Source organism: Anolis sagrei, chromosome 4 (assembly GCF_037176765.1).
Source record: "Anolis sagrei isolate rAnoSag1 chromosome 4, rAnoSag1.mat, whole genome shotgun sequence".
Lineage (NCBI taxonomy): Eukaryota > Metazoa > Chordata > Lepidosauria > Squamata > Dactyloidae > Anolis > Anolis sagrei.
This window is the reverse complement of record NC_090024.1, coordinates 87,327,016-87,352,469: the sequence shown is the minus strand read 5'-3', so window position 1 is coordinate 87,352,469 and position 25,454 is coordinate 87,327,016. Positions and strand designations below refer to the sequence as shown.

At 43.1% G+C, this 25,454-nt stretch overlaps 2 protein-coding genes across 3 annotated transcripts in view; one reads left to right on the top strand and one right to left on the bottom strand.

The window, feature by feature from the left end:
• The first annotated feature begins 1,789 nt into the window (after nt 1-1,789).
• Nucleotides 1,790-8,784, top strand: PSMG4 (proteasome assembly chaperone 4). The gene is made up of 3 exons (XM_060774752.2): nt 1,790-2,032; nt 7,442-7,517; nt 8,589-8,784. The coding sequence occupies exons 1-3, from the start codon at nt 1,832-1,834 to the stop codon at nt 8,708-8,710; spliced, it is 399 nt and encodes a 132-aa protein (XP_060630735.2). The 5' UTR covers nt 1,790-1,831; the 3' UTR covers nt 8,711-8,784.
• Nucleotides 8,785-10,296: 1,512 nt separating this feature from the next.
• Nucleotides 10,297-25,454, bottom strand: part of SLC22A23 (solute carrier family 22 member 23) — a 125,615-nt gene continuing 110,457 nt past the window's right edge. For both annotated transcript variants that reach the window (XM_060774753.2, XM_060774754.2), the window contains 2 exons: nt 24,792-24,915; nt 10,297-18,295 (listed from right to left, as the gene is read on the bottom strand). In XM_060774753.2, coding sequence (XP_060630736.2) covers nt 17,935-18,295; nt 24,792-24,915 — 485 coding nt within the window. In that variant the 3' untranslated portion in view covers nt 10,297-17,934. The remainder of the gene's footprint in view (nt 18,296-24,791; nt 24,916-25,454) is intronic.

The following is a 25,454-nucleotide window of genomic DNA, read 5'->3' as shown; positions in this document are numbered from 1 at the left end:
GTGCCAGAAACGTGTGGAGAACAGTTTATCTGGCCAGGACATAGAACAGAACTTTTGCGGTGATCCGCATAACCGAATCTCCGCATCTCGTGGGTTTCTAAAAAAATTGCTGGTTTCTGGCAGAAGTCCTGAGCGGCCATCTTGGGAACCCCTAAATCATGGAACAAAGCATCAAGTCTGGACAACAGAGGTAAAAATCTCGGGACCAACAGGTCTGTATGTGGACTGACTGACTGACTGACTTAGGCGATCCCTCGTTGTCCGAGTAAGATTGCCCTCCAAGTTCAATGTACTGGCGGTGGGTCCGTAGATGACTGTGGAGCCTAATTCTTGATCTGCATGTTCTCTTGCAGTGAGGGCATTGGTTTCCAGGTGGAAGATGGTCCCAGTCAGGGTTGGCTTGATGTGCCTTCCTCTTGGCACATTTCTCTCTTTCGCCCTCCATTGGTGGCTCTTCAAATTCTACAGCACTGCTGGTCATAGCTGACCTCCAGCTAGAGCGCTCACGGGCCAGGGCTTCCCAGTTCTTGGTGTCAATGCCAGTTTTTAAGGTTGGCTTTGAGCTCATCTTTAAATCTCTTTTCCTGCCCACCAACATTCCATTTTCCATTCTTGAGTTCAGAGTAGAGCAACTGCTTTGGGAGACGGTGGTCAGGCATTCGGACAACGTGGCTAGTCCAGTGGAATTGATAGTGGAAGACCACTGCTTCAATGCTGGTGGTCTTTGCTTCTTCCAGCATGCTGACATTTGTCTGCCTGTCTTCCCAAGAGATTTGCAGGATTTTTCGGAGGCAACTTATCCACCTTGAACTGGATTATATGGCAGTATGGACTCAGATATTCCAGTTCAAAGGTGATATTGTGGATTATCTGCCTTGATATTCTCTGTTATGTGGCTGTGTGGAAGGGCCTGCAGACTGCAAGCCATGAAAGCTTATGTCAGATAATTGCTGTTATGTGCCATCAAATCAACTTTGACTTTTAGCAACCCCATGAACGAGAGACCTCAAGTCACCCGATCACCTTACCAACCAAGTCTTTTCTAGTGAGTCATGTCTTCTATGATGGATCCAAAGTACAACAGTTTCAATGTAGTCATCATGGCTTCTAGGGAGTATTTATGTTTGACTTTTTCCTAGGAGAACAAAACTAATTAAATGGGTAATGAAGGTACTGAAATAAAATATTTTCCATTCCTTGGTTCAATCATTAATCAGAGTGGAGACTGCACTCAAAAATCCTAGGACTTGGAAGGGCAGTGGTGGAGGATCTAGACAAATCCCGAAATGTCAAGATATAGAACTGAATACTAAAGTTGGGATGATTCGTGCCATTGTATTTTTCATTGCTGTGTATGGCTGTGAAAGCTTGACAGTGAAAAAAGCAGAAGAGAAAGAGACCAGATTACAAATGGGAGCGATTTTGTTCATTTTCATGGTTTCCTCCTTTATGTTGAAATTGTCCACATGTTTGTGGATTTCAGTGGCTTCTCTGTGTTGTCTGCTTGAGGCAAATGGGATTCCCAGGCAGGAAGCAGCCAGGCTTTGAAGCTGCAAAGCCATTCAATGCTAATCAAGGTGAGCAACTGCAACATTCGCACTTGCCTCAAGCAGACAAGAGTCCTTTCTCCCACCCTGGACATTATTCCACAGATATATAAACCTCACATCTGGAGACATGGCTGTACAGCCCGGAAAACTCACAGCTTCCAAACCTCCACAACAAAAGGTGGCTGAAAAGAGACGCCCAGCCCCTCCCTCTTTGGGAACGGGAAGCGCTCTGGGCTCGATTGCTCCTGCCTGGCAGCGGCAAGGCTTAGCCTTGCTCTGCGATGGAGGAGGCAGCCTCGCGGGGCGCGGATGGCGGGGACTCGCAGGCGGAGCGGGAGCGCATCTCGGTGCACGACTTCCGCGGGCGGCTGGCGGAGGAGCTGGTGCACTTCCACGCCATGCGGCTGAGGGACTCGCTCTTCCTCTGGGTCGGCGACGCGCCCAGGCTGGGCAACCTGGCCCTGGCTATGAACAGCCCGCGGGTGAGTGGGCCCCAACACCACTTTAGCACCACTTAAACTGCCATGGCTCAATCCTATGGCATCCTGGGAGTTGTAGTTTTACAAGGTCTTTAGCCTTCTCTGCCCAATGCCATGAGTATAGAATTTAATACAGTTTAGCATCACTTGAACTGCCATGGCTCAATGCTATGGAATCCTGGGAGTTGTAGTTTTACAATATGGAACCCTGGGAGTTGTAGTTTTTCAAGGTCTTTAGCCTTCTCTGCCCAATGACATGAGTATACAATTTAATACAGTTTAGCACCACTTGAACTGCCATGGCTCAATGCTAAGGAATCGTAGAAGTTGTAGTTTTACAAGGTCTTGAGTTTTCCCTGCCAAACTGCATCAGTATGGAATTTAATACAGTTTAGCACCACTTGAGTTGCCAGGGCTCAATGCTGTGCAGTCCTGGGAGTTCTGGTTTTACAATATGGAATCCTAGGAGTTGTAGTTTTACAAGGTCTTGAGTCTTCTCTGCCACACTGCATCAGTATGGAATTTAATACAGTTTAGCACCGCTTGAGTTGACATGGCACAATGCTGTGCAGTCCTGGGTGTCTTTGGCTCAAATCCTGGGAGTTGGAGTTTTACAAGGTCTTTAGCCTTCTCTGCTCAATTGCATGAGTATAGAATTTAATACAGTTTAGCACCACTTGAACTGCCATGGCTCAATGCTATGGAATCCTGGGAGTTGCAGTTTTACAATATGGAATTCTGGGAGTTGTAGTTTTACAAGGTCTTTAGCCTTCTCTGCCCAATGGCATGAGCATAGAATTTAATACAGTTTAGCACCACTTGAACTGCCATGGCTCAATGCTATGGGATCCTGGGAGTTCTAGTTTTACAATATGGAACCTTGGGAGTTGTAGTTTTACAAGGTCGTTAGCCTTCTCTGCCCAATGACACGAGTATAGAATTTAATACAGTTTAGCACCACTTGAACTGCCATGGCTCAATGCTATGGGATCCTGGGAGTTCTAGTTTTACAATGTCTCGAGTTTTCCCTGCCAAAATGCATCAGTATGGAATTTAATACAGTTTAGTACCACTTGAGTTGCCAGGGCTCAATGCTGTGCAGTCCTGGGAGTTCTAGTTTTACAATATGGAATCCTAGGAGTTGTAGTTTTACAAGGTCTTGAGTCTTCTCTGCCACACTGCATCAGTATGGAATTTAATACAGTTTAGCACCGCTTGAGTTGACATGGCACAATGCTGTGCAGTCCTGGGTGTCTTTGGCTCAAATCCTGGGAGTTGGAGTTTTACAAGGTCTTTAGCCTTCTCTTCCCAATGGCATGAGTATAGAATTTAATACAGATTAGCATCACTTGAACTGCCATGGCTCAATTCTATGGAATCCTGGGAGTTCTAGTTTTACAATATGGAACTCTGGGAGTTGTAGTTTTACAAGGTCTTTAGCCTTCTCTGCCCAATGGCATGAGTATAGAATTTAATACAGATTAGCATCACTTGAACTGCCATGGCTCAATTCTATGGAATCCTGGCAGTTCTAGTTTTACAATATGGAACCCTGGGAGTTGTAGTTTTACAAGGTCTTTAGCCTTCTCTGCCCAATGGCAGGAGTATAGAATTTGATACAGTTTAGCATCACTTGAACTGCCATGGCTCAATGCTATGGAATCCTAGTTTTACAATATGGAACCCTGGGAGTTGTAGTTTAATAAGGTCTTTAGCCTTCTCTGCCAAACACCACAAATGTAGAATTTATGCAGTTTGGACCTACTTGAACTGCCGTGGCTCAGTCCTATGGAATCCTGGGAGTTGTAGTTTTATAAGGTCTCCAGTCTTCTCTGCTGGAGAACTAATCAATATAGAATTTAATGCAGTTTAGCATGTGTTGGAATCTTGCGGTTTGTAGTTTAATGAGGCACTAGCATTCTTCGGACGGTAAGGCTAAAAAACCTTGCAAAAGTACAACTCCCATAAGCCAGTTGAGCCATTGCAGTTACAGCAGTTCCTTGCAGATGACCAATTCTCTCACACCAGAAGCGACTTGCAGTTTCTCAAGTTGCTCCTGACATGAAAAAAAAAGTGAAAACTAAAGTCTCCTATACTTTTTTGTAATTGTGAAGAAGAGGGAATCCCTGCAAGTGTTGCTTGTTACCTGCTTGCATGGTTAGAAAGACCTGCTGAAATTCCCTCTTGCAACACAACAATTAAAGGTACAGGGTTTACTCTGTGTGTACATCTATAAGAAGGTAAAACTAAAGGTTTTGCCTTGATATTAAGTCTAGCCGAGTCTGACTCAGGAAGGTGGTGCTCATCTCCATTTCTATGCCAAAGAGCCAGCATTGTCCGTAGACACCTCCAAGGTCATGTGGCCACCATAACTGCATGTAGTGCTGTTGGAAGCAGTGTCTATTGATATAATCACATGTGTATGTTTTCAAATTGCTAGGTTGGCAGAAGCTGGGGCTAATAGCAGGAGACCATCCCATTCTCTGGATTCAAACCGCCAACCTTTTGGTCAGCAAGTTCAGCAGCTTAGCGGTTTAACCTGCTGTGCCATCAGGAGGCCCTGGGTATTTCTATACCAGTAGTTCCCAACCTGTGATCTGGGGGATCACCAGTGGTCCGCAAGAATGAAAATATGGTCCGTGGCCTCACCATTACTACACAGTTGCCTCAAAACCAAGTGCGACTGGTCTCGTAAAATCCTCTTATAGTGCCGAGGTAATGGGGATATCGGGAGGGGAGTCTCTGACAAGCCATGAAAGATGACTACTATCACATCACCTCAAGATTATTTAAATATGGTTTTCTGTAGGCGAGCAGATGGCGACTACTGGATGGCATATGCTCTGTATCAGAAACTAGAGCTGATGTGGTCTGTCCAATGCAATTTTCTGAATCAGCACCCCAAATAACCAAACCGAATCTAAAGTTGACCCAAAACTGATTTGTAAATCTTTTGGTACTAATGTTAGAGAGTGGTCTCTGGTCAAAATAAGGTTGGGAAGCACTGATCTATACTGTAAAATTAATGCAGATTGACACCACTTTAACTGCCATGGCTCAATACTATGGAATCATTGGAGTTGCAGTTAGTGAGGCACCAGCACTGTTTGGCAGAAAAGGTTGCAGACCTTGTAAAACTACACAGCACTGAGCCATAGCAGTTAAAGTGATGTCAAACTGCATTAATTCTACAGTGTAGGTGTACCCTGAGACCTATGTCCTAAAAAAGTCACTTCAGGAACCCAAATCGCCCTCCTTTTCCATGGATTGAGCTCTCACGTCAACTCCTTAGGTAGCTGTGACTCAAACGAGAACTGCAGGATGCAAGTTCTTCAGCCCTAGGTGGCTACTCAACGCCATGCAAAATTTATATACGTGTAAAATGATGTGTTTGGAGATGTGTTTGCATACATTTAAGCCTTTATGTCAAGTACTAGGGTAGTTGTAGAGTGAAAACAAAAACCACAGGACACAAATTTTCTCACCGCAGGGTGGCTAAGGATATGCCACGCAAAATCTGTATAGGTAAAAAAGATATGTTTGGATTTGTGCTTGTTTTTAAATCAGGCCAGGTGAGTCTGATCTTAACCTATCTTTTAGGGGGAGTTTGGCACATAGGCATCTCTCCAAAATGTATGCCTGTGAGGCTGATCTTCAGTGGCTTTGAATCCCTTACTTACAGCAATGTAGTGCCACAGAAGACTTGAAATTATATGTCATTTCGGCTTTGGGCTGTCGTTCTGTACCCAGTTACATCAAAACAAGAGTTATTAAGCTCAGTGGGGCTTCCTTCTCCTTGGGCCTAAATAGTGGAAATATAGACAGTGATTTGTTGCTTTGTGCTTTCAAACCTCCTCTCGGACCCTTACGATATTCTTCGCAAAATTTGTTCAAAGGTTTGCCATTGCCTTCTAAGGCTAAGACAATGGTCCCTTAAGCTCTAATCTAACATTCAGACTAGTACATCAGCAGGACTCCTCCCCTCTTTGAGCAGCCCCAAAGGGAAGGAGCATTGTCTGTGGGTGCGTCTACACCAGTGATTCCCAATCTTTTTTTGACCAGGGCCCACTTTGATCAGAGACTACTTGACCAGGGCCTACTTTGACTAGGGCCTACTTTGACCAGGGCCCACGTTGACCAGAGACCACTTGACCAGGGCCCACTTTGAACAGGGCCCACTTTGAACAGGGCCCACTTTGATCAGGGCCCACTCGACCAGAGCTCACTTGACTAGGGCCCACTTTGATCAGGGCCCACTTGATCAGGGACCACTTGGCCAGAGACCACTTGTCCAGGGCCCACTTTGATCAAGGACCACTTGACCGGGGCCTAGTTTGAACAGGACCCACTTTGACCACGGCACACTTTGATCAGGGACCATTGACTAGGGCCCACTTTGATCAGGGACCTCTTGGCCAGGATCCACTTTTATCAGGGACCACTTGATCAGGGCCACTTGACCAGAGACCACTTGATCAGAGACCACTTTGATCAGGGACGGCTTGAACAGGGACCACTTGACCAGAGACCACTTTGATCAGGGCCCACTTTGATCAGGGCCCACTTGACCAGGGACTACTTTGACCAGGGACCACTTTGACCAGAGACCACTTTTCCAGAGACCACTTGTCCAGGGCCCACTTCGATCAGGGCCCACTTTGACCAGGGCCTACATTGATCAGGGACCACTTAACCAGCGACCACTTTGAACAGGGCCCTTTACCACGGACCACTTTGACCATGGACCACTTTGATCAGGGACCACTTGACTAGGCACCACTTTGATCAAGGACCACTTTGATCAGGGCCCACCTGACCAGAGATCACTTGTCCAGGGCCCACTTGACCAGAGATCACATGTCCAGGGTCCACTTGACCAGAGACCACTTGTCCAGGGCCCACTTTGATCAGGGCCCACTTTGATCAGGGCCCATTTGACCAGGGCCCACGTTGATCAGGGCCTACTTTGACCAGGGCCCACTTGACCAGGGCCCACTCTTCAACATTAGTAGCAAAAGGGGCAGGGCTGGTCAGCTCTGTGGAATGGAGCAGGAATTAAATAAATGGAACGAGGAAGGAGATTCGCGGACCAGATTTTCCTTCTCGCGGACTCAGATAACCCAGTTCAAAGCAGATATTGTGGGATTTTCTGTCTTGATATTCTGGGGGATATAGGTCTGTGTGGAAGGGCCCTAAGAGGGTTGATCTTGGCATACCAACTAGATCAAAACATTGGAAGTAATGTCTGAATTAATCCAGAAGTTGAGTCAACAAGAAATAACATGGTATTGATGTCTCCTTTCCTTCTCAATCTTCCAACCCATTTCTTCCCTTGCGTATGGAACAATGTAAGAGTAATACAAGACAGTGAAGCTACAAAACCTTTAACTAACTCTCTTTTTTCTTCCTCAGGACTCCATTCCAGTATCTACCTTACTCTTTGGTGATACATCTGACAATACCTCTACTTCTTTAGCCCAAAAATTAGGTATGGGTGTGTTTTAAAACCTTTTATGGATCTTCAAGGACCCCTAGATCACAGTTGGACAATTGTGGGAGACCTGAAGCTGCATTAGCCTCCTCACCAATATACTATGGACTATAACCCCCCACCCACAGCACTTTTTTCTCCAAATAGGGACACAGAGACCTTTTGACCATGCTTCCCTTTTGAGGAATTTTAGGCCCTGTAGATATTTTTTTAACAACAGGAGTCCAAGGAGCTGATCCTTATCCTAGACCATTATACTGATAGTGGGTTTCTGTGAGTTTTTCGGGCTGTATTCTCTCCTGATGTTTCACCCACATCTATGACAGACATCCTCAGAGGTTGTGAGGTGTGTTGGAAACTAGGCAAGTGGATTTATATATCTGTGGAATGTTCATGTTGAGAGAAAGAACTCTTGTCCCACAACCTCTGAGGATGCCTGCCATAGATGTGGGCAAAACGTCAGGAGAGAATGCTTCTGGAACATGGCAATACAGCTCGGAACACAACAATCCAACTCTTGTCTGTTGAGGCAAGTGTTAATGTTGCAGTTGGCCAGCTTGAGTAGCATTGAATAGCCCTGTAGCTTCAAAGCCTGGCTGCTTCCTGCCTTGGAGAATCCTTTGTTGGGAGATGTTAGCTAGCCTTGATGGTGTCCTGTCAAGAATTTCCCTTGTTTTTGAGTGTTTCTCTTTATTTACTGTCCTGATTTTAGAGGTTTTTAAAATACTGGTAGCCAGATTTTGTTCATTTTCATGGTTTTCTCCTTTTTGTTGTAATTGTCCACATGCTTGTGGATTTCAATGGCTTCTCTGTGTAGTCTGACATGGTAGTAGTTAAGAGTGGTCCAGCATTTTTGTGTTCTCAAATAATATTCTGTGCCCAGGTTGCTTCACCAAGTGCTCTGCTATGGCTGAGCACTTGCTGGGTGTACAGTCAGGCAATTTATGCTCCCTGTCTTTGAATTGGGTGTTTATTGTTTTGTTTTGTTACTGCTAAATCCTTGTTTCTGAATTACCTGTTCATTGTGTTTCCTGAAAAGCTGATGCCCCAGTTTTGTTTGTGCTTTAGCCAGCAAGACGAAGAAACAGATTTTTGTCAGCTACAACATTCAGAATACGGACAGTGGCTTCATTCTGCTGGTAGAAAACCGAATCAAGGAAGAAATGGCAGCTTTCCCAGACAAGTTTTAGCATGGCGTTGCATATTTTGATTGTATGTCTTCTGTTTCCTAATATATTTTTTTAACATAAAGTGTATTATGCTCTTTCTGTGGTTGAGTGACATATTTTGCACAGTGAAGTGACTTTGCTTTATGTGTTGTCGAAGGCTTTCATGGCTGGAATTAATGGGTTGCTGTGCATTTTCTGGGCTCTACGGCCATGCTCCAGAAGCATTATCTCCTGATGTTTCGCCCACATCTATGGCAGGCATCCTGAGAAGGATGCCTGCCATAGATGTGGGTGAAACGTAAGGAGAGAATGCTTCTAGAACATGACCATACAGCCCAGAAAACTCACAACCTGTCTTTGTTTTAGCTTGCATTTTCAAAGCATCGCAAGGGCTGGGAGAGAATGTGTCTGTGGAAATGCTCTTAGCCATTTATCTTTTCCTCTCCAGTGGATTTTCAGTGGTTAGAAGCAGGGCAGAAGAAAACTGGAAAAGACATCTGGACAGCTGTGAAATTCTGTAAATGGAGCAGCGCACTTGCCTGGTGACACTCCATGTTATTTCAGTGTACAAGCATCTAAATCCTGTGGCTCATAATAATGGGAGCAGGGTAAGATCGCCACCTACTCCATATGTGGGGTACTGCACACAGAATTACTCAGCTTTCATCTTTTCTGGCCTAGTTCACTCAAATTTGGATTTATTATTAGTTTTTGATGCAGCTCCTGTTGCCTGTTCATCAACCCTGCTGACTAGATATCTGAAGTACTACAGGTTGAGGAAGATTCGTTTAAATCAAGTGACCTGCCAGATGATGTTACAGCCATCATTGACTAGACTGGCTAGATCTGCTGGCGCTCGCAGTCCCCGAAATCTGGAAAGCTACACATTTCCCACCCTTTCCGTAGATAAATGAATTGCTGCCTATATAGCCGCAGCCCCCTTCCCTGGAGTTTTAGCTCTGCTTGTGGTTAACTGGAATATTTTGCATGAGCATGGTGCTAGAAGAGACATCAATTAATCTTGTATCTGTAAGATTAGCCCTCTCTAGCACTGGAGAATCATTTGGAAGGGTTTGTTTGGTTAAGGCCATAATTTATTTATTATTTATTTCACATATTTGTATCCCACCCTTTTCACCCTAAAAGGAAACTCAGGGAGGCCTTGCAGCAAGCAGCAATTTGATGCCAATACATATAAATATAAAATAAATACAATCACTTCCAACTCTTTGTGACCTCATGGACCAGCCCACGCCAGAGCTCTCTGTTGGCCCCCAGGTCCCACTGGACTAGAGGAGATCTGTTTAGATCTCATCCTAATCAACAGCAATGCCTTGATCAATAGGATGGAAATAATGGCACCCGTAAGTGGAAGGGACTCTTCTAGAGTTTGTTGTGCAGCAGAAAAGGAAAGCCAAACCTAGTCAGATACTCATTCTAAACTTTAAGAAAGCTGGTAAGAGAAATACTGGGTCAGGAATACCAAAGGAAGGGTGTTTACGACTTGCGAGAGTTGAACACTCACTGGTGGTGACTGTTTTGGTTTAGGAGTTTTTGGGTCCCTGGGAACTGGAATTCCATGGCAAGAAAGACAAGCAAGGCATGGGTTGCTAACCGGGCAACGTCCGTTTTTATTCCTGTACATTTACATACAAAGTTGTTTCAGTAGGTACACCAGATGTAACATCATGCAGACACTTAGCTTTTAAGACTGTTCTTCAGTAGTTGATTTTTTTTAAGCTTGTGCCATGAAGAAGCACCAAACTACTCATGATCAAAAAAACCCCATACAGTAACAACAATTAGTCAATAAAAACTTCATCAGAAATTGGGGGGAAGGGGAGGGGATTCTCACCCACTACAGACATTGCACACTACTCTGTTCCCAAAACGTATTTGTACACACTATATTGAAAAATGAGGTTCTGTTAATTAAAAAAAAATCAAGTGTGAAGATCTGCCACACTTCACGGTTGCCTTTCTGACCCAGCTACAGATGCAACTTGTTATGACATTCAGAGTTTTTTTTTTTTATGGCACTTCTGCATTTGATGATTTTTTTTCTCCCTGTTTGTTTGGCTTTTAGGAACTGGCAACAAAAATGCAATACTTCCAATTAAATAACCTAAACAAATGCAGCCAGTACACTCAAATGGGAATGCATTCGCACAGAATTAATAAAGTGGTTTTCCATTCCATTTTTATAGTCTTTTTGTAACACAATTTACACTACAAACTTAGTTTTTTTTCAGTTTAATCCAGATAATTTCCAATCTGTTAAACAGTTCTGAAAAAATGTATTGTTGAAGAATTTTATGGCTGGTATCACTGGGTTGTTGTAGGTTTTTCGGGCTATATGGCCATGTTCTAAAAGCATTCTCTCCTGACGTATTGCCTGCATTTATGGAAAGCATTTGAGGATGCTTGCCATAGATGTAGGCAAAACGTCAGGAGAGAATGCTTCTAGAACATGGCCATAAAGCCCAAAAAACCTACAACAACCCAGTTCTGAAATTGTTTTTTAATTGCCTCTTAATAAGAGTAGTAATTTAAATGACATATGGATTGGCTGAACTTGGCTCAGAAAAAAGAAGACGAAACAAGAGCTAAGGGATATTGGTACTTTGGGTGTTGTTAGAATTCAGCACTCGTGAACCTTCACCATTACCAATGGTGAAGCCCGACGAGTTTCAGTGCAACAACATCAGGAGAGCCACATTTTCAACCCTGTGACCTGAACACAATACACTGACCAGTGTTGCCCTTATTAGGATGCAACTGAGGATTCATTCCCCTTAAGAATGTAAATGCCTCCAAATCTTGGGATGATAGTTCTTGAACAAAGACCCTGGGGGTTTCTACAAGGCCTGCCAACTGCTCCATGCCATCCTTAATCATCAGACAAGGATAAAGGACTAGTCTGGGAGGGGGCAACTACATCTTCCTGCGTCTAATTGGAGTGCAGTTCACTTAAGGCCTAACCCCCAGCAACGTCCATGGTAAGGGATACTAGGAATGATAGTACCATGTCTGGAAAGGATGTTGTCCACCTTACTCTACAGTGGTTAGTCTTTGCTAGTCTCAGTGTTTTACTGCTAGGACAGAATTTGCTTGTGGTAAGCTCCTCACTAGCCTAGAATCATAGAATTGAAAGAGACCTCATGGGCCATCCAGTCCAACCGCCTGCCCAGAAGCAGGAAAATCACATTCAATGCACCCCCAACCATCCAGCCTCTGTTTACAAGCCTCCAGAGAAGGAGCCTCCGCCACACTTGGGCAGAGAGTTCTGCTGAACAGCTCTCACCGTTAGGAAGTTCTTCCTAATGTTCAGGTGGAATCTCCTTTTCCTGCTGTTTGAAGCTACTGCTCCGCATCCAAACAGTCTCCAGGGCAACAGGAAAAAGAGTCTGCTTCCTCCTCCCTGGCTTCCCCTCACATATTTATACATGGCCATCATGTCTCCTCCCAGCCATCTCTTCTGCAGTCTAAACATGCCCAACCCTTTAGAGAGCTGTCCCAATCAGAACAGTTTAGGATGGTTCACCAGAAGCTGATCATAATACATGATAGAGAGCTAGGAAGAGTTGACCTTTGGCCTCGTATTTTCAGGCTCCTCTTAAGAAATTCTGGGATGTGTAATCCAAAAAATAACTTCTGACATGATGTGGGCATGCCTGCAGCTGCACAACTACAAGCTGTTGTGATGTAGACCCCATGACTGGCCTTTTGGTCTAGGTGGCCCTGATAATGGGCCTGATTTTCCCGTGGCATTACACACTTGTTCACCTGTCGCGGAGGAAAATGGCACTGAATTTGTGTTTGATGCCAAAAGAATACCTTTAACAAGGTTTCCAAACATTCCCTCTTGTGGGGTTGGTGAGGAATTATGCCTAAATGCCATGCCCACTGTTGCCAATGCACCTGATTGTTCTCTGGGAAATGTGCAAGGGAGTCACGTGGGCTCTTTACTGCCAGAGATAGCTACTCAAAGCAGTATGTGGATATAATTCCTGGACAAAAGGAAGAACCACCCAAGTCTTAAGTAGGGTTAGGACCAACTCCCAGATGCCAACATGGATCAATGTAAGGAATTCTGGGAGCTGCAGTCAAAAGCATGTAAAAGACCAAAGGTATCCCACCCCTAGTTTGAGGAAGCTAGACTGAAGACAAAGGTTTTTTTTAAAAAAAATAGTGCCAAAACGGCCATGTTCTAGAAGCTAAACTCTAGTCCTCCAACTGTTTTTGGATTTCAATTTTCAGCAACCTTAGCTGCTTTGGCCTATGATTAGGGATTTTGGAAACTGTTCTCCCTAATGTAGATGCTCATTTCTTTTTACTCCAGCAGAATATTGCGGGACCTTGGAGGTACATAAAAATACTGCAAAACTTGTTTATTCAAGTTGTACCACCATCACTTTATTATAGCTGCGTGATGGGAAAAATATGTCTGGTAGTACTATCACAGACTTGCGTTTACACTCTGCAAAATGGAACGTGAGCAAGTCCTACACGTTTCCCTGACATAAGGCAGGCCACTTACACCTATGGAGTAGGTAAGCGATGTACAATGAAAGGTCTAAGCCAGTGGTTCTCAACGTGGGTCCCCAGATGTTTTGGCCTTCAACTCCCAGAAATCCTAACAGCTGGTAAACTGGATGGGATTTCTGGGAGTTGTAGGCCAAAACACCTGGGGACCCACAGGTTGAGAACCACTGGTCTACGCCATGGATAATCAGTTCAAGACCCTTTAGTTTTGATCGGGACTTCAAATCTCTGCATATTTATACCAGAGTGAATTGGCTGATGAGAGTTGCTGACTCACATGAGCCCATCTATGGTCTACCAAATAACTGAGACTGCAATACTCAGTAGACATATATAAAGAAAGGCCCAGAAACCAAATGCTAGACTGACTGATCCAAGTAAATATAAAGAATATGAAAAGGAAGAGCTCAATATTTGACATACTCAAATGGGTTGGGGACTTGTGTCTTTGTAAGTGGACTTCTGTCTGAATTGGAATTGGGGCAGTACCATCATATCTGCATCCAGAAAAAAGACTTCTGTTGTGTTACTACATAGGGAGGCCGCAAAGGGGTTATTTTGTGTCGAGAGACTTGAGAAACTGCAAGTCACTTCTGGTGTGAGAGAATTGGCCGTCTGCAAGGATGTTGCCCAGGGGACGCCCGGATGTTTTGATGTTTTACCATCCTTGTGGGAGGCTTCACTCACGTCTCTGCATGGAGAGCTGGAGCTGACAGAGGGAGCTCATCCACGCTCTCCCCAAATTCGAATCACCGGCCTGCCGGCACAAGGATTTAACCCATTGTGCCACCGGGGGCTCCACGGCCCCAAAGTGATTGATGCGTACTGGAACCAACGCACAACAGGGCTGACATACATTGGGATACAACTTCCCATTATATATCTTTGTAATTCACGATTAGGTTTCTTAGTGTTTGGTGGCTAAGCATACGTCATATTATGTAATGTAAACTGTGATGGAGTATTCTGGCCAATGTCTATACATAGAGAGATGGGCATTGGGACACCATAGCAAGCTAAAGCTTGTGGTCCATTGGAGGTCAAGGATCCTTACATTTTTGCCCTGCGTATGTAGGGCTTCCAAAAGAGGGTTTGATGGGATGATTAACCTGATTCAATCAGAAGATTCTGATGTTGTCTTCCATCTGTGAACTCCAGACCCACACCCTCACCCCCACCCCCAGTTGGAACAGTTACTTTTTTGGATTACATATCCCGGAATCTCTCAGTCAGCAAAACCAATTGAAACCTCCCCAATCTCTGGATGATTTTTTCCTAAGAAGGGGAAAAATACTAAATAGGGAAAGATGAAACTGTTGCACAGTACCTTTAGATCTGGCATGAGCAAACTTTGGCCCTCCGGGTGTTTTGAACTTCAACTCCCACAATTCCTAACAGCCGGTAGGCTGTTAGGAATTGTGGGAGTTGAAGTCCAAAACACCCGGAGGGCCAAAGTTTGCTCATGCTTGCTTTAGACTGATTGTGCTGGGAGCTGTCTGTCTTGTAAGCATTCAAGTCATCTAGGTCAGCACTGGAGTATATACTGTGGTGTTTTTTGTTTTGTTTTTTTGCCAAGAGAATAATTTATCTTTTTCCTAATCTTTTCATCAAAGCTGTCTTGAATCAGTTATTTAATACAAGTCATTAGGCTAGTTGAAAAAAACAAAACCATTCGGTCAAAGCACTTTGGGAAGGTAACCCAGTTATATATTAAACCAAGAAAACCACAAGACAAGTTGGGGCTGAATTTTGTAAAGTACTAATTCCAAATGTCAGATTTAAGGCCAAAATAAAATCAAAAGGTGAAGGGTATATGAAAATCACCAAATGCTCCTGTTACAGGCTTAAACTGTTCTGTACATATGCTGACACTTTTCCCTCTTGTCCTGCTTGCTTGCAAAGTTGAAGGAGCTTTAACATTTCAACAGGAAAATCACAGCAGATGGTGTAGGTGAGCACAACGGGGACTTCAAAACGACGCTAAAATGCAATAAACTCCATAGGCTGGTGAGTGGTCAACATGATTAGTACTCTAGTCTAAAGATATATGCACAGAGGTGGGAATTAAAAAGCTGTTTTGTACCACATGGACTGCAAAAGTGCTGTGTGTCGGCTTTGCGTGTTGACAATCAATGTTCTTTCTCTCTCTTTCCCCTCTAATGCCTTTCAAGGCCTCGCACATCCAACTTGTCCTTCACAGATCTAACAACAAACTCATTGTTCCTGATACATTGCTTGTAAGAAAAGCATTATATAAAAGGCAAAAGGCATCACACAATTTTGGCACATGAATATTGCACAATTCAAAAGGCCATGGTTTGTTTTTGTTTCCCTCCCAATGTAAATGCAAGGACTGTAAGTGTCTGAACATTAAAAGAATGGAGGAGGGGTGGCCATTTGGTGGGCAGAGCCAGACGGTTTACTAGAGAGCATAAGAAAGATTGGGCTCACACATTTTCCCCCTGCGAGTCTCACAGCAGTAGTGGCATCCCAGGGAGAGAAGACACACAAATCCAGTGTTTCACTTTGTTCTTTTCCTCACCAGGCTTGAGAAAAGATTTTCCCAAGTATCTCTTCCTCTGTATGAAAATTAGCAGCTTTAAGACATTATTTTTCTTCTCAAGTACATAAACTTGCATCAATGCCCCAGGCCCATTTCAACCCACTAGCAAATTTAGCCAGCCAGTGCTGGTGGTTACTACGCTACCTTGCCGTGTGACAAGCAGCTGTGTGTTGAGCTCGGAGCAGGTCGTAAGAACGCAAGAAGCGGTGTGACAGAAGACGGGAAGAGAAACACAGATAAAGTCAAGTCAACAGACAATATTTAGAGCAAAGAAGGGACATGGCAGGGTGGTGGCTGAACAGTGAGCCCTGCCCTTTGCCCGCAAATGCAGGATGTATCTCAAACAAAGTGACTGTGAAATGGCTCAAGACATTACCGCACACTGAGAGGCTGCATTCACTTTTGAAAAATGGCTGTACCACTGAGCAGTCAATCACAAATGGATGGTCTGAGTAGAAGGGGAGGGAGGGCAAACAACTAACTCCAAGTTGCCACACATTCAGAATATTGTCTGGCATGAACCTGGCACTAAATGGCTCTCCTCCCAGAGCCAACATTAAAGAAACCAACATTTTCAGGAGGACAAATGGCTGGCATAACCTATGTCCAGCTCTTGGGGGGAAAGGAAAGAAGTTTAATGTTGCTTCCCAACCCTCTGTTCCAAAATACGTTTTATGATGAGGCAAGTTCTGTTGAATTTCAGCAGGCACTACCTCCAAGCGGATTTAGGGTTCAGGGTATCAAGGGTTCAACCAAGTGATCCCATGGGAATAGTTGATTTAATTTACTGGTGGGTGAGAAATTCTACAAGAGCACTTAGGATTTTGATTTGGTGCACTTAATGGCCATTTCCTATAGGTTTTCATATCGAAGATGGCAGCCAGCTGACAATATCCTTGAAAAACTGGGAAAATTACCAGTCTCCATGTGGAGATGGCTCTGGCCATTCTTCTCCAATGGTTTATTCTCCATTTCTCCCACTTCTGTTCCCTCAATCTGAAATTTCAATGTATTGTGTCAGTTCTTTTACAGTATTGTCACATTAAAAAGTAAACATTCTTGGCACACATCTGAATCTATGTTGGGACAGCCAGAAATCCAGTCTTGATGCTTCTTAAACAAGCATTTTGGAGTCCTAGACTCTCTTGGCTATCTCATTTTATTCCTCCCAACTTGGACATATTCTCCTCATCATTATGTCACTTCCTGTTATGTTCAAAACAAGTCATGGTAAAGCATTGGGTTTACCACTGAGCAATGCAGTCTCTCCCCCCCCCCCCCCCCAAGGCATTGCTTATCATTAAGAACGAACACTCATAAGACTTCGTTATGGAGAGACATGTTTCCCATTTCAGTCCACATTCCTGATTTCCTTTGGGGTGAATGGGGAATACTTTGCTTGTGCAGAACTTTGTTTGCTGCTTTGATTCGCAGATGACTCCACTTTCTATAAAATTTAGAAACAGCTTTTAAAAAACATATCAGGGTTCACTAACCAAAATCTACTACTGTTATCTAGAATGTTAATTTTGGACTTTTAAGTTGTGATTTCTGTATGAATATTAGATAAACTAGTTTGAAGGGAGCAGGAAAGAGACAGGGGGTTGTTGGGTGATTCTGAACAGACTGAGAAAACATCAGTAGTCAATGATTTCACTGTCACAGCAAGACACACCTCATTCCTCCAACAAAAAACACAAAAGACAATTTAAAAAACCCAAGCAAAACAGAAAACAAACAGAACAAACCCTATGATTTCTTTCGTGGAATGGCTACTCTTCTGGAGAACAAATGGCTTTCATGTTTGTGGTCACAAGAGGACAAAAAAAAAGAGGTGATAAAGTGCTTCATGGAAACAGAAACAAAATCATCAAAATAAATAGAAATATTTCATGATGGGGAGGAAAGAAATGTTCTGATGTGCTGTTCTCTCCATTCAACTTGCTTTGAAAATGCCTCCCCCCGCTCCCCGCCCGGCCCCCAAACAACGGTTTCCAAAGCCAATGTGTTCCAAACATTCCTACAAGAAGTGGTTTGAGCAGCAGAGTCCGATTCCCCTGTGTATCCATCCCTTCTTTCACTGGTCTGTAAACCTGCGGAAAGCCCGCCCATGCCAAAGCGCTCCTCCTCCAATCAGCTACATCGCCTTCATCCCATTGGCCGTGACACTCTCGGCTGCAGTGTCATTCACGGCAGCTGCTGAATCGTGCAGGCCAGAGTAATCCTTGAGTTCGGAGTTTGTCAGCAGCAGAGGCTGCTCCCCCTTCTTGTGTGGCAGGAGGGGCTGCCGGGTGTAATGTTCGCCATCCGGAATGTTCTCTGGCAAGTTCTGGTTTTTGCTCTCGGGCAACAGAAGGATACAGATGATGCAGATGAGGGTGCAACAGGCAAAGATCACATGATGGAGGAAGTAGCCTTTCTGGTTGTGGAGTTCCATGATGGGCGCAGTCAACATACCAAAGCCAGCGCTGGCTTGCACAAGACCCAGCCCGCCGCCCCTGTGGAAGTAAGCACAGCCTTCATAACCACCAAAGCAAATCCCTTCAAGCTTGCATTCAGTAATATTATAGTATAATATGCACACCTTCAAATGGACAAGGCTACTAATGAAACAGCCACCATCACAAAATGTTATTTCCCTCTGATACGAAATCATCACAAAATGTTATTTCCCTCTGATATGGTCACCCGTCCTTCAATATGAAGAAAACACAAGGAAGTTCATGGCCATTATATGAATAAAATGATTAAAAATAAAAATGACACTAACAGTTAAAAAACCACATCCCGCAGAATATGGTTTTGAAAAGAATATTTAAAAAGTAAGTAATATTCAAATCAGATCTAGGTGTACCAACCTTGCCCACCAAATGAGAGCGATAGTAGAGGTGGGTGAATCCCAAAGGGCAATTTTCATGTCCCATGGCCTACTCTCCCAAATAAAACTAGAGGCAGATGCAAATGTACTTCTGTTTTTGTAATATTCTCTTAGTCACAGATATAATCTCTTTATTAATTCCTAGGTCCTCCAGCACAACTACATGGTCAACGATAGAGTCACATTGGAGGACATACAGAATCTTAGATAGGTATTTTATCACTTGAAAAAGCAGTTTGTTTATTTGTGGTTTTCCCACTTCCATGGTGGTCCTATGCCCCTAAACTCAATTGATGTGGATAGCGAACAATGTTATGTCAGGATATGACAAGCTATAAATAATTTGCAAAAGTAAAAAAGAAGTCTCCCAAATAAAATGTGTTGACTACTCTGTTTTAAGTATTGTCATAATTATTATCATCGTTGTCATCTTGTTTCAATTCAATAATAACACTCTGTTCTCTATCCCAAGACAGCTTAAAAAGGGTTGTTGTAGGTTTTTCGGGCTGTATGGCCATGTTCTAGAAGCATTCTCTCCTGGCATTTCATCTGCATCTATGGCAGGCATTCTCAGAGGTTGTGAGGTCTGTTGGGAACTAGGAAAATTGGGTTTATATATCTTTGGAAGGTCCAGGGTGGGCGAAAGAACTCTTGTCTGTTGGAGGTAGGTGTGAATTTTTCAACTGGCCACCTTGATTGGCATTTGATTGCCTGACAGTTTTTTGGTGTGGCTTGTTCCTGCCTGGGGGAATCCTTTGTTGAGAGGTGATTAGCTGTTCCTGATTGTTTCTTGTCTGGAGTTCCCGTGTGCTTGAGTTTTGTCCTTTACTGTTATAATTTTCTACTAAGATCTTGGTGGTGGTCATAGCAAACAAAAAAGAACAGTTAATCACCTCTCAACAAAGGATCTCCCAGGCAGGAACAAGCCACACCTAAAAACTGTCAGGCCGTCAAGGTGACCAACTGAAACATTCACACTTGCTTCCAAGAGACAAGAGTTCTCACTCCTACCCTGGACTTTCCAGATACATAAGCACCACTTGTCTAGTTTGCAACAGACCTCACAACCTCTGAGGATGCCTGCTATAGATGCAGGTGAAACATCAGGAGAGAATGCTTCTAGAACATGGCCACACAGCCCAAAAAACCTACAACCACCCAGTGATTCCGGCCATGAAAGACTTCGACAATACAGCTTTAAAAGGTTGACATGTGAAATTCACAGCATCACCACTAGGGGGCATGCTTTGCTCACACTTATTTAATGGAGAGCAAGATACTGAACCATTTAAAAAAAATCATGATTGGAAAAAATATCAGAAGCCACAATTTATTAGCATCATATGTCTTCTGTATCAGCCTGCTATATTTCCTATTATAACAAATCTGAGGCAGGCATTTAGACAGCAGGGGAATCTTGAATTTAAGAAAACTTAGTTGACCATCTTGGTAATATAACAGATGATAACATAGATTCTAAAGATACATGAAAACAATACTTTGAGAAAAAGTATACTTTGCTCCAGCAGTTCTGAAGTGGCCACCCAAAACTTAAGGGAACTTTGGCTTCAAAAATAATGTAAAATTTCTGACATTTTTGGCAGTAATTGAAGAGAGGGTAAAACCATATTTATTGGACAATCACTAGTCTTACAGCAACTGTAAAGATAAAGGTAAAGGCTTCCCCTAGACATTAAGTCTAGTAGTGTCTGACTCTGCGGGGTGGTGCTCATCTTAATTTTTAAGCCGAAGAGCTGGTGTTGTCCGCAGACACCTCCAAGGTCATGTGTCTGGCATGACTGCAGGGAGCTCTGTTACTGTCCCACTGAAGTGGCACCAGGACTGTGGTGCAGCTGCCTGGGAGTCAGCTGCATTAAGATCACTACTGACCGAAAGGTCATGAGTTCAAAGCCAGCCTGGGTTGGAGTGAGTGTCCGACCAATTTGTGTAGCTTGCTGTCGACCTTTGCAGCCCGAAAGACAATGCCATAAAAATCTCCAGCAAGCCTGCAAAGAATGAGGAAGTACTTCATCAGTGTTACAAATGGATGGCCAGAATACCCTCATAAAAAGTTGGAATGTTAAATTGCCTCTGTGTCTGTTTATATATGTTGTGTGTCTATGGCATTGAATGTTTGCCATGTATATGTATATTGTAATCCACCCTGAGTCCCCTGCAGGGTGAGAAGGGTGGAATATAAATACTGTAAATCAATCAATCAATCAATAAATACCTATTTATCTACTCACATTTGCATGTTTTCAAACTGCTGGTTTGGCAGAAGCTGGGACTAACAGTGGGAGCTCACCCCGGTCCCCGGATTTGAACCGCCGACCTTTCAGTCAGCTAGTTCAGCAGCTCAGTGGTTTAACCCACTGAATCACCGGGGGCCCCACCAACTGTATAGGCCTGCAATTTGCTTCTGAGAAAATGCTGGTTTTGGTCTAAATGCCTTTACCACATTACTTCAGATATGTGAGTACATGAGACAGGGATTTCTGTGTATTAGGATTTAATGTGGAACTCCTTTTCAAGAAAGGTCAAGCTGGCTAGACCACTTTGGAGCTTCCAATTGCACCTATGGCTGCACTATTTGCTATGCCTTTTGGCACTATTTTAATGGTGTGTATTTTTATTATGCAATAACAATTATCATTCATAGATAGATGCATATAGAATAATTAGTAATCCTATTATTATTATTATTGCTTTTAAGGCTGACTAAATATTGCAGTCCTAGCAATTAATTTTTGTTATGTTCTCATTTTCCAGCTCCACAAAATGGCTTGGTCAGGTCTTTCTTCCAACATGAAGAGAGGTGGTTGACAGTACTAAATTAAGGTACGTCTTGCCAACTTCCTAAACATTACTTCAGTTACTTCTGAAGAATTATGCATGTTGTTAATTGCCACTGTCAACTTGACTCGACTAATGAGATTGTTTTATGGTTTTAATAACTGTTTTGATATTTGATGATGTACTGTTTTTAATATTATTTATGTTTAAAGTATGGTTTTAATACTGTAGTGGTAAGGCATTGAATTTTTGCCATTATCTATATGTAAACCGCTTTGAGTCCCCCTAGGGGTGAGAAAAGCGGTATATAAATGCTGTAAATAATAGTAAATAATAATAATAATTATGGCAACCCTATGAAGAGTGACCTCCAAGTCATCCTTAACAGCCTTGTTCTGGTCTTACAGATTCATGACAGTCGTGGCTTCCTAAAGTGAGTCTATCCATCTGGAATGCAGTCTTCCTCTTTTCCTATTGCATTTCATTGTAGCAAGCATTATTGTCTTTTCTAGTGAGTCATATCATCTCATGTTATGGCCAAAGTATAGACAGCCTGAGTTTAGTCCTCTCCTGATTTAACTTCCACAGAAGCAATCCCATTCACTCAACTATGACTCACTAAAAATCCTTATTGTTAGATTTATCTTGTGGTCAAAGAGGTGAATCCAAAGTATTTGTTACTGCACAGGCTGCTGATTCTCTTTCAACTTGTTTAGATATTTCCTATTCATCCCCTTGCACACACAAGGTTTAAAGGAACCCAAGGGTTTTGTTGCCCCAAATCACGGGACAAGGCCCCCTAGAGTAGACAGGATACCCTTTGTTCCTTGTTGCTAATCTTCTTCAAGGTCACTAAGTGGGCAAAGGGAGAAGAGGTGCCCCAAATGGTGAGAAATGAATGATGCCAAAGTTTCAGCCTGTTTGTGAATGCATCACTGCTCTACTCGTTCTCTGCATCTCCCATAATTAAATTGTTCTACCAACCCCCACCCACTTTTGTTGTTTTGTAGCAGGAAACACATAAAACACACACACATATACAAAACACACACCCACTTGCTCCGTCAAGCAGTTTACTGCAGAAGGATTAGGAGTTTCATTTTGTTCAAGTGTTGCAAAGCAGCTTTATAATTAACTCCTTGGCATAAGGAACCAAAATTCTTCAATGATGCCTAAGCTTTTGGCAGCCTCGGACTAAGGGAAGGGATCAGCATACTAAAAAACCACAGCAAATGATGTTATTTCAAAGAGCTTGCACTCCAATGTCTTGCATAGGTGTGTGTTGGAGACCACAAGTATTCCTGATGTTTGAATCTGTTCACAACAGTATCTGTTTGCAAAGAGATTTTCACTTATGACAAAAGAAAATCTACACTCCAGTGAATACTATTGACTTCCTTAATTTTATAAAATTAAAGCTGGTGCTCTACATTTGAAAGTTTAACTCTTGTGGATTTGAATAATATAATCTCTCTAGATGACCACAGAGTTTCACTGGAAGACCTAGATATTCCTAGAAAGGTGTTCCCTCAGGTAGAAAATAGCAGTTTTTCAGTTTCAGAGCAAAACTGCACTCCTGACCTTTGTGAAAGTGGAAGGCATACAGTATTGCCTTTTGCTTGGTTTTAAAATCATAGAATCATAGAATTGGAAGAGACCTCATGGGACATCCAGTCCAACCCCATCCCAAGAAGTAGGAAAATTGCATTTAAAGCACCCCCAACAGATGGCCATCCAGCTTTTGCTTAAAAGCCTTCACCACACTCCGGGGCAGAGAGTTCTACTGCTGAACAGCTTTCACAGTCAGGAAGTGTTCAGATGGAATCTCCTTTCTTGTAGTTTGAAGCCATTGCTCCCTGTCCTAGTCTCTAGGGCAGCAGAAAACAAGCTTGCTCCCTCCTCCCTATGACTTCCTCTCACATACTTATACATGGCTAACATGTCTCCTCTCAGCCTTCTCTTCTTCAGGCTAAACATGCCCAGCTCTTTAAGCCGGTCCTCATAGGGCTTGTTCTCCAGACCCTTGATCATTTTAGTTGCCCTCCTCTGGACACAGTTGACATCCTGCTTAGTATACACAAGATCAGGCATCCTCAAACTGTGGCCCTCCAGCTGTTTGGGCCTCCAATTCCCAGAATTCTTGACTACTGAACAAGGTGGCTAGGGCTTCTAGAAGTTGGAATCCAAAACAGCTGGAGAGCTTCAGTTTTAGGCACCTCAGGTAGGCCTACAATTTTGTAACTTTTAGCATTCACATTTATGGGCATTAATGACCAAACATGATGACTAAAACCTAGCTTTTCAGCCAAGTAGCACCCCAACCGAGCAGTTTCAGAGCTTCTGAATGCAGGGATATTGCATCTGCAGTGCCCTCCCCTGGCTTTGTAACAGGCCTTTGAGGAGACTTTCCAGCTGCCTGGTCTCAATGCACCCTGCAACCAGAAGAGCACAGGAGATGTCACTGACCAATGCCTTGATCTGCAATAACTTGGAAACACTTCTGCTGGGGCTCAGCTAGGCTGAAAATGTTGGGATTGGGGGTGGTGTTATCTGAAATAGCTTTGATGACAGAGCTAACTAACTGTGTGTGCTCAGTAGCATTCGCCTGTGAGACAGGTCTTGTGCAGGCCACTGGAACTGAGAATCAGGAAAGCATATGACAGTGTGACATTGGGACTCCTGGAAGAGTCTGGGTGTCCTACCAGCCTTTTTTCCCACCTCACAGAACCAAAGTAGAGAGTGCAAAACTGCATTTAACCACTATGTAAGGGGAATGGCCGAGTTGAAGTCAGGACCATGGCATATGGGGGCAAGGAAGCAATAAACCTTGCCCAGGTATGCTGCAGTCCTCAAACCCCTCATGTCACAGATGTCCTCTCTAGAGGAAAAAAGCTATCATTGATGCAGAGCTTTCCAATCCTTTCATTTTGGGGACACACTTTTTAGACATGATTAATTTTGTGACACAGTAATTCAGTTTTAAGAGATGTAGGCACATACATAAGCTATAATAATTAAATGTATGAAGACACAACGTATCTCATGAATACCTCATTTATATATTTTTAAAAATATATGATTATGTCTCATTTCACATAGACTCAGAGGTTTCTTGTTATGTTTGTGCGACATACTTGCACACTACAGCCAACACACAGTTTGGAAAGCTCTGAATTGGTGTTTATCATGGACTTAAAATAACAACTAGTTTTTTTCAAAATGACCATACCTAAAAATACCAGAGGTTTAAATTACAAGTGAATTGTCTTTGAAGGTTAAAATCTATGGATGTCAGCTCTGCTAGCTTTCCATTGCCATACCTTATCACTGTTGGTGTGATTTCTGCACAGAAGAACACACTGAGACTTCCAACTGCGTGCGATGAAAACATACCCACAATGGAAAATGTAGTGGAGAACTTCTCCTTTACGGTATCACTCATACCTGTGAGACAAATGGAAAATGACTGTTCATCTCGGTTCTACCAGTAACTATCTATAAAACAGACTTAACCTTACTTCGTTAGTAGCAACAGAGGCAGTGAAAGGAAGACGAAGAACCAAACTGTTAGGTAATAACATCTTGGGTTGTTATGGCAGCACACAGGGTGGGCTCTTTGAATGCACTGTGCACCAATGGGTGATATCCATGAAAATAACACTTGCCTCCCCTCCCACATACACTAAAAACTCCCATGCTGTACATTAAAGACAATCAAAATCCAAAATGGTGATACTAAAAGGTGCAGCTACCTCTGAGTAAGATTGCTGCCCTTCCAAAATTCTTCCATCCCAATTAAGTTTTCCTTCAGCCCTGAAATTTCCAGCATTCCAGTAATTTAAATTTCAGTTGACTGTTTATAGAGTTTAGACATTCAAAGAAAAGAGGCAGGTTACGAAAGGAATAGGAACATTGTAAATTATAAAGGGTTTCAGGTATGAATGATTTTAAGTATCTCACCCTCTACAATGATAGAAATTTGG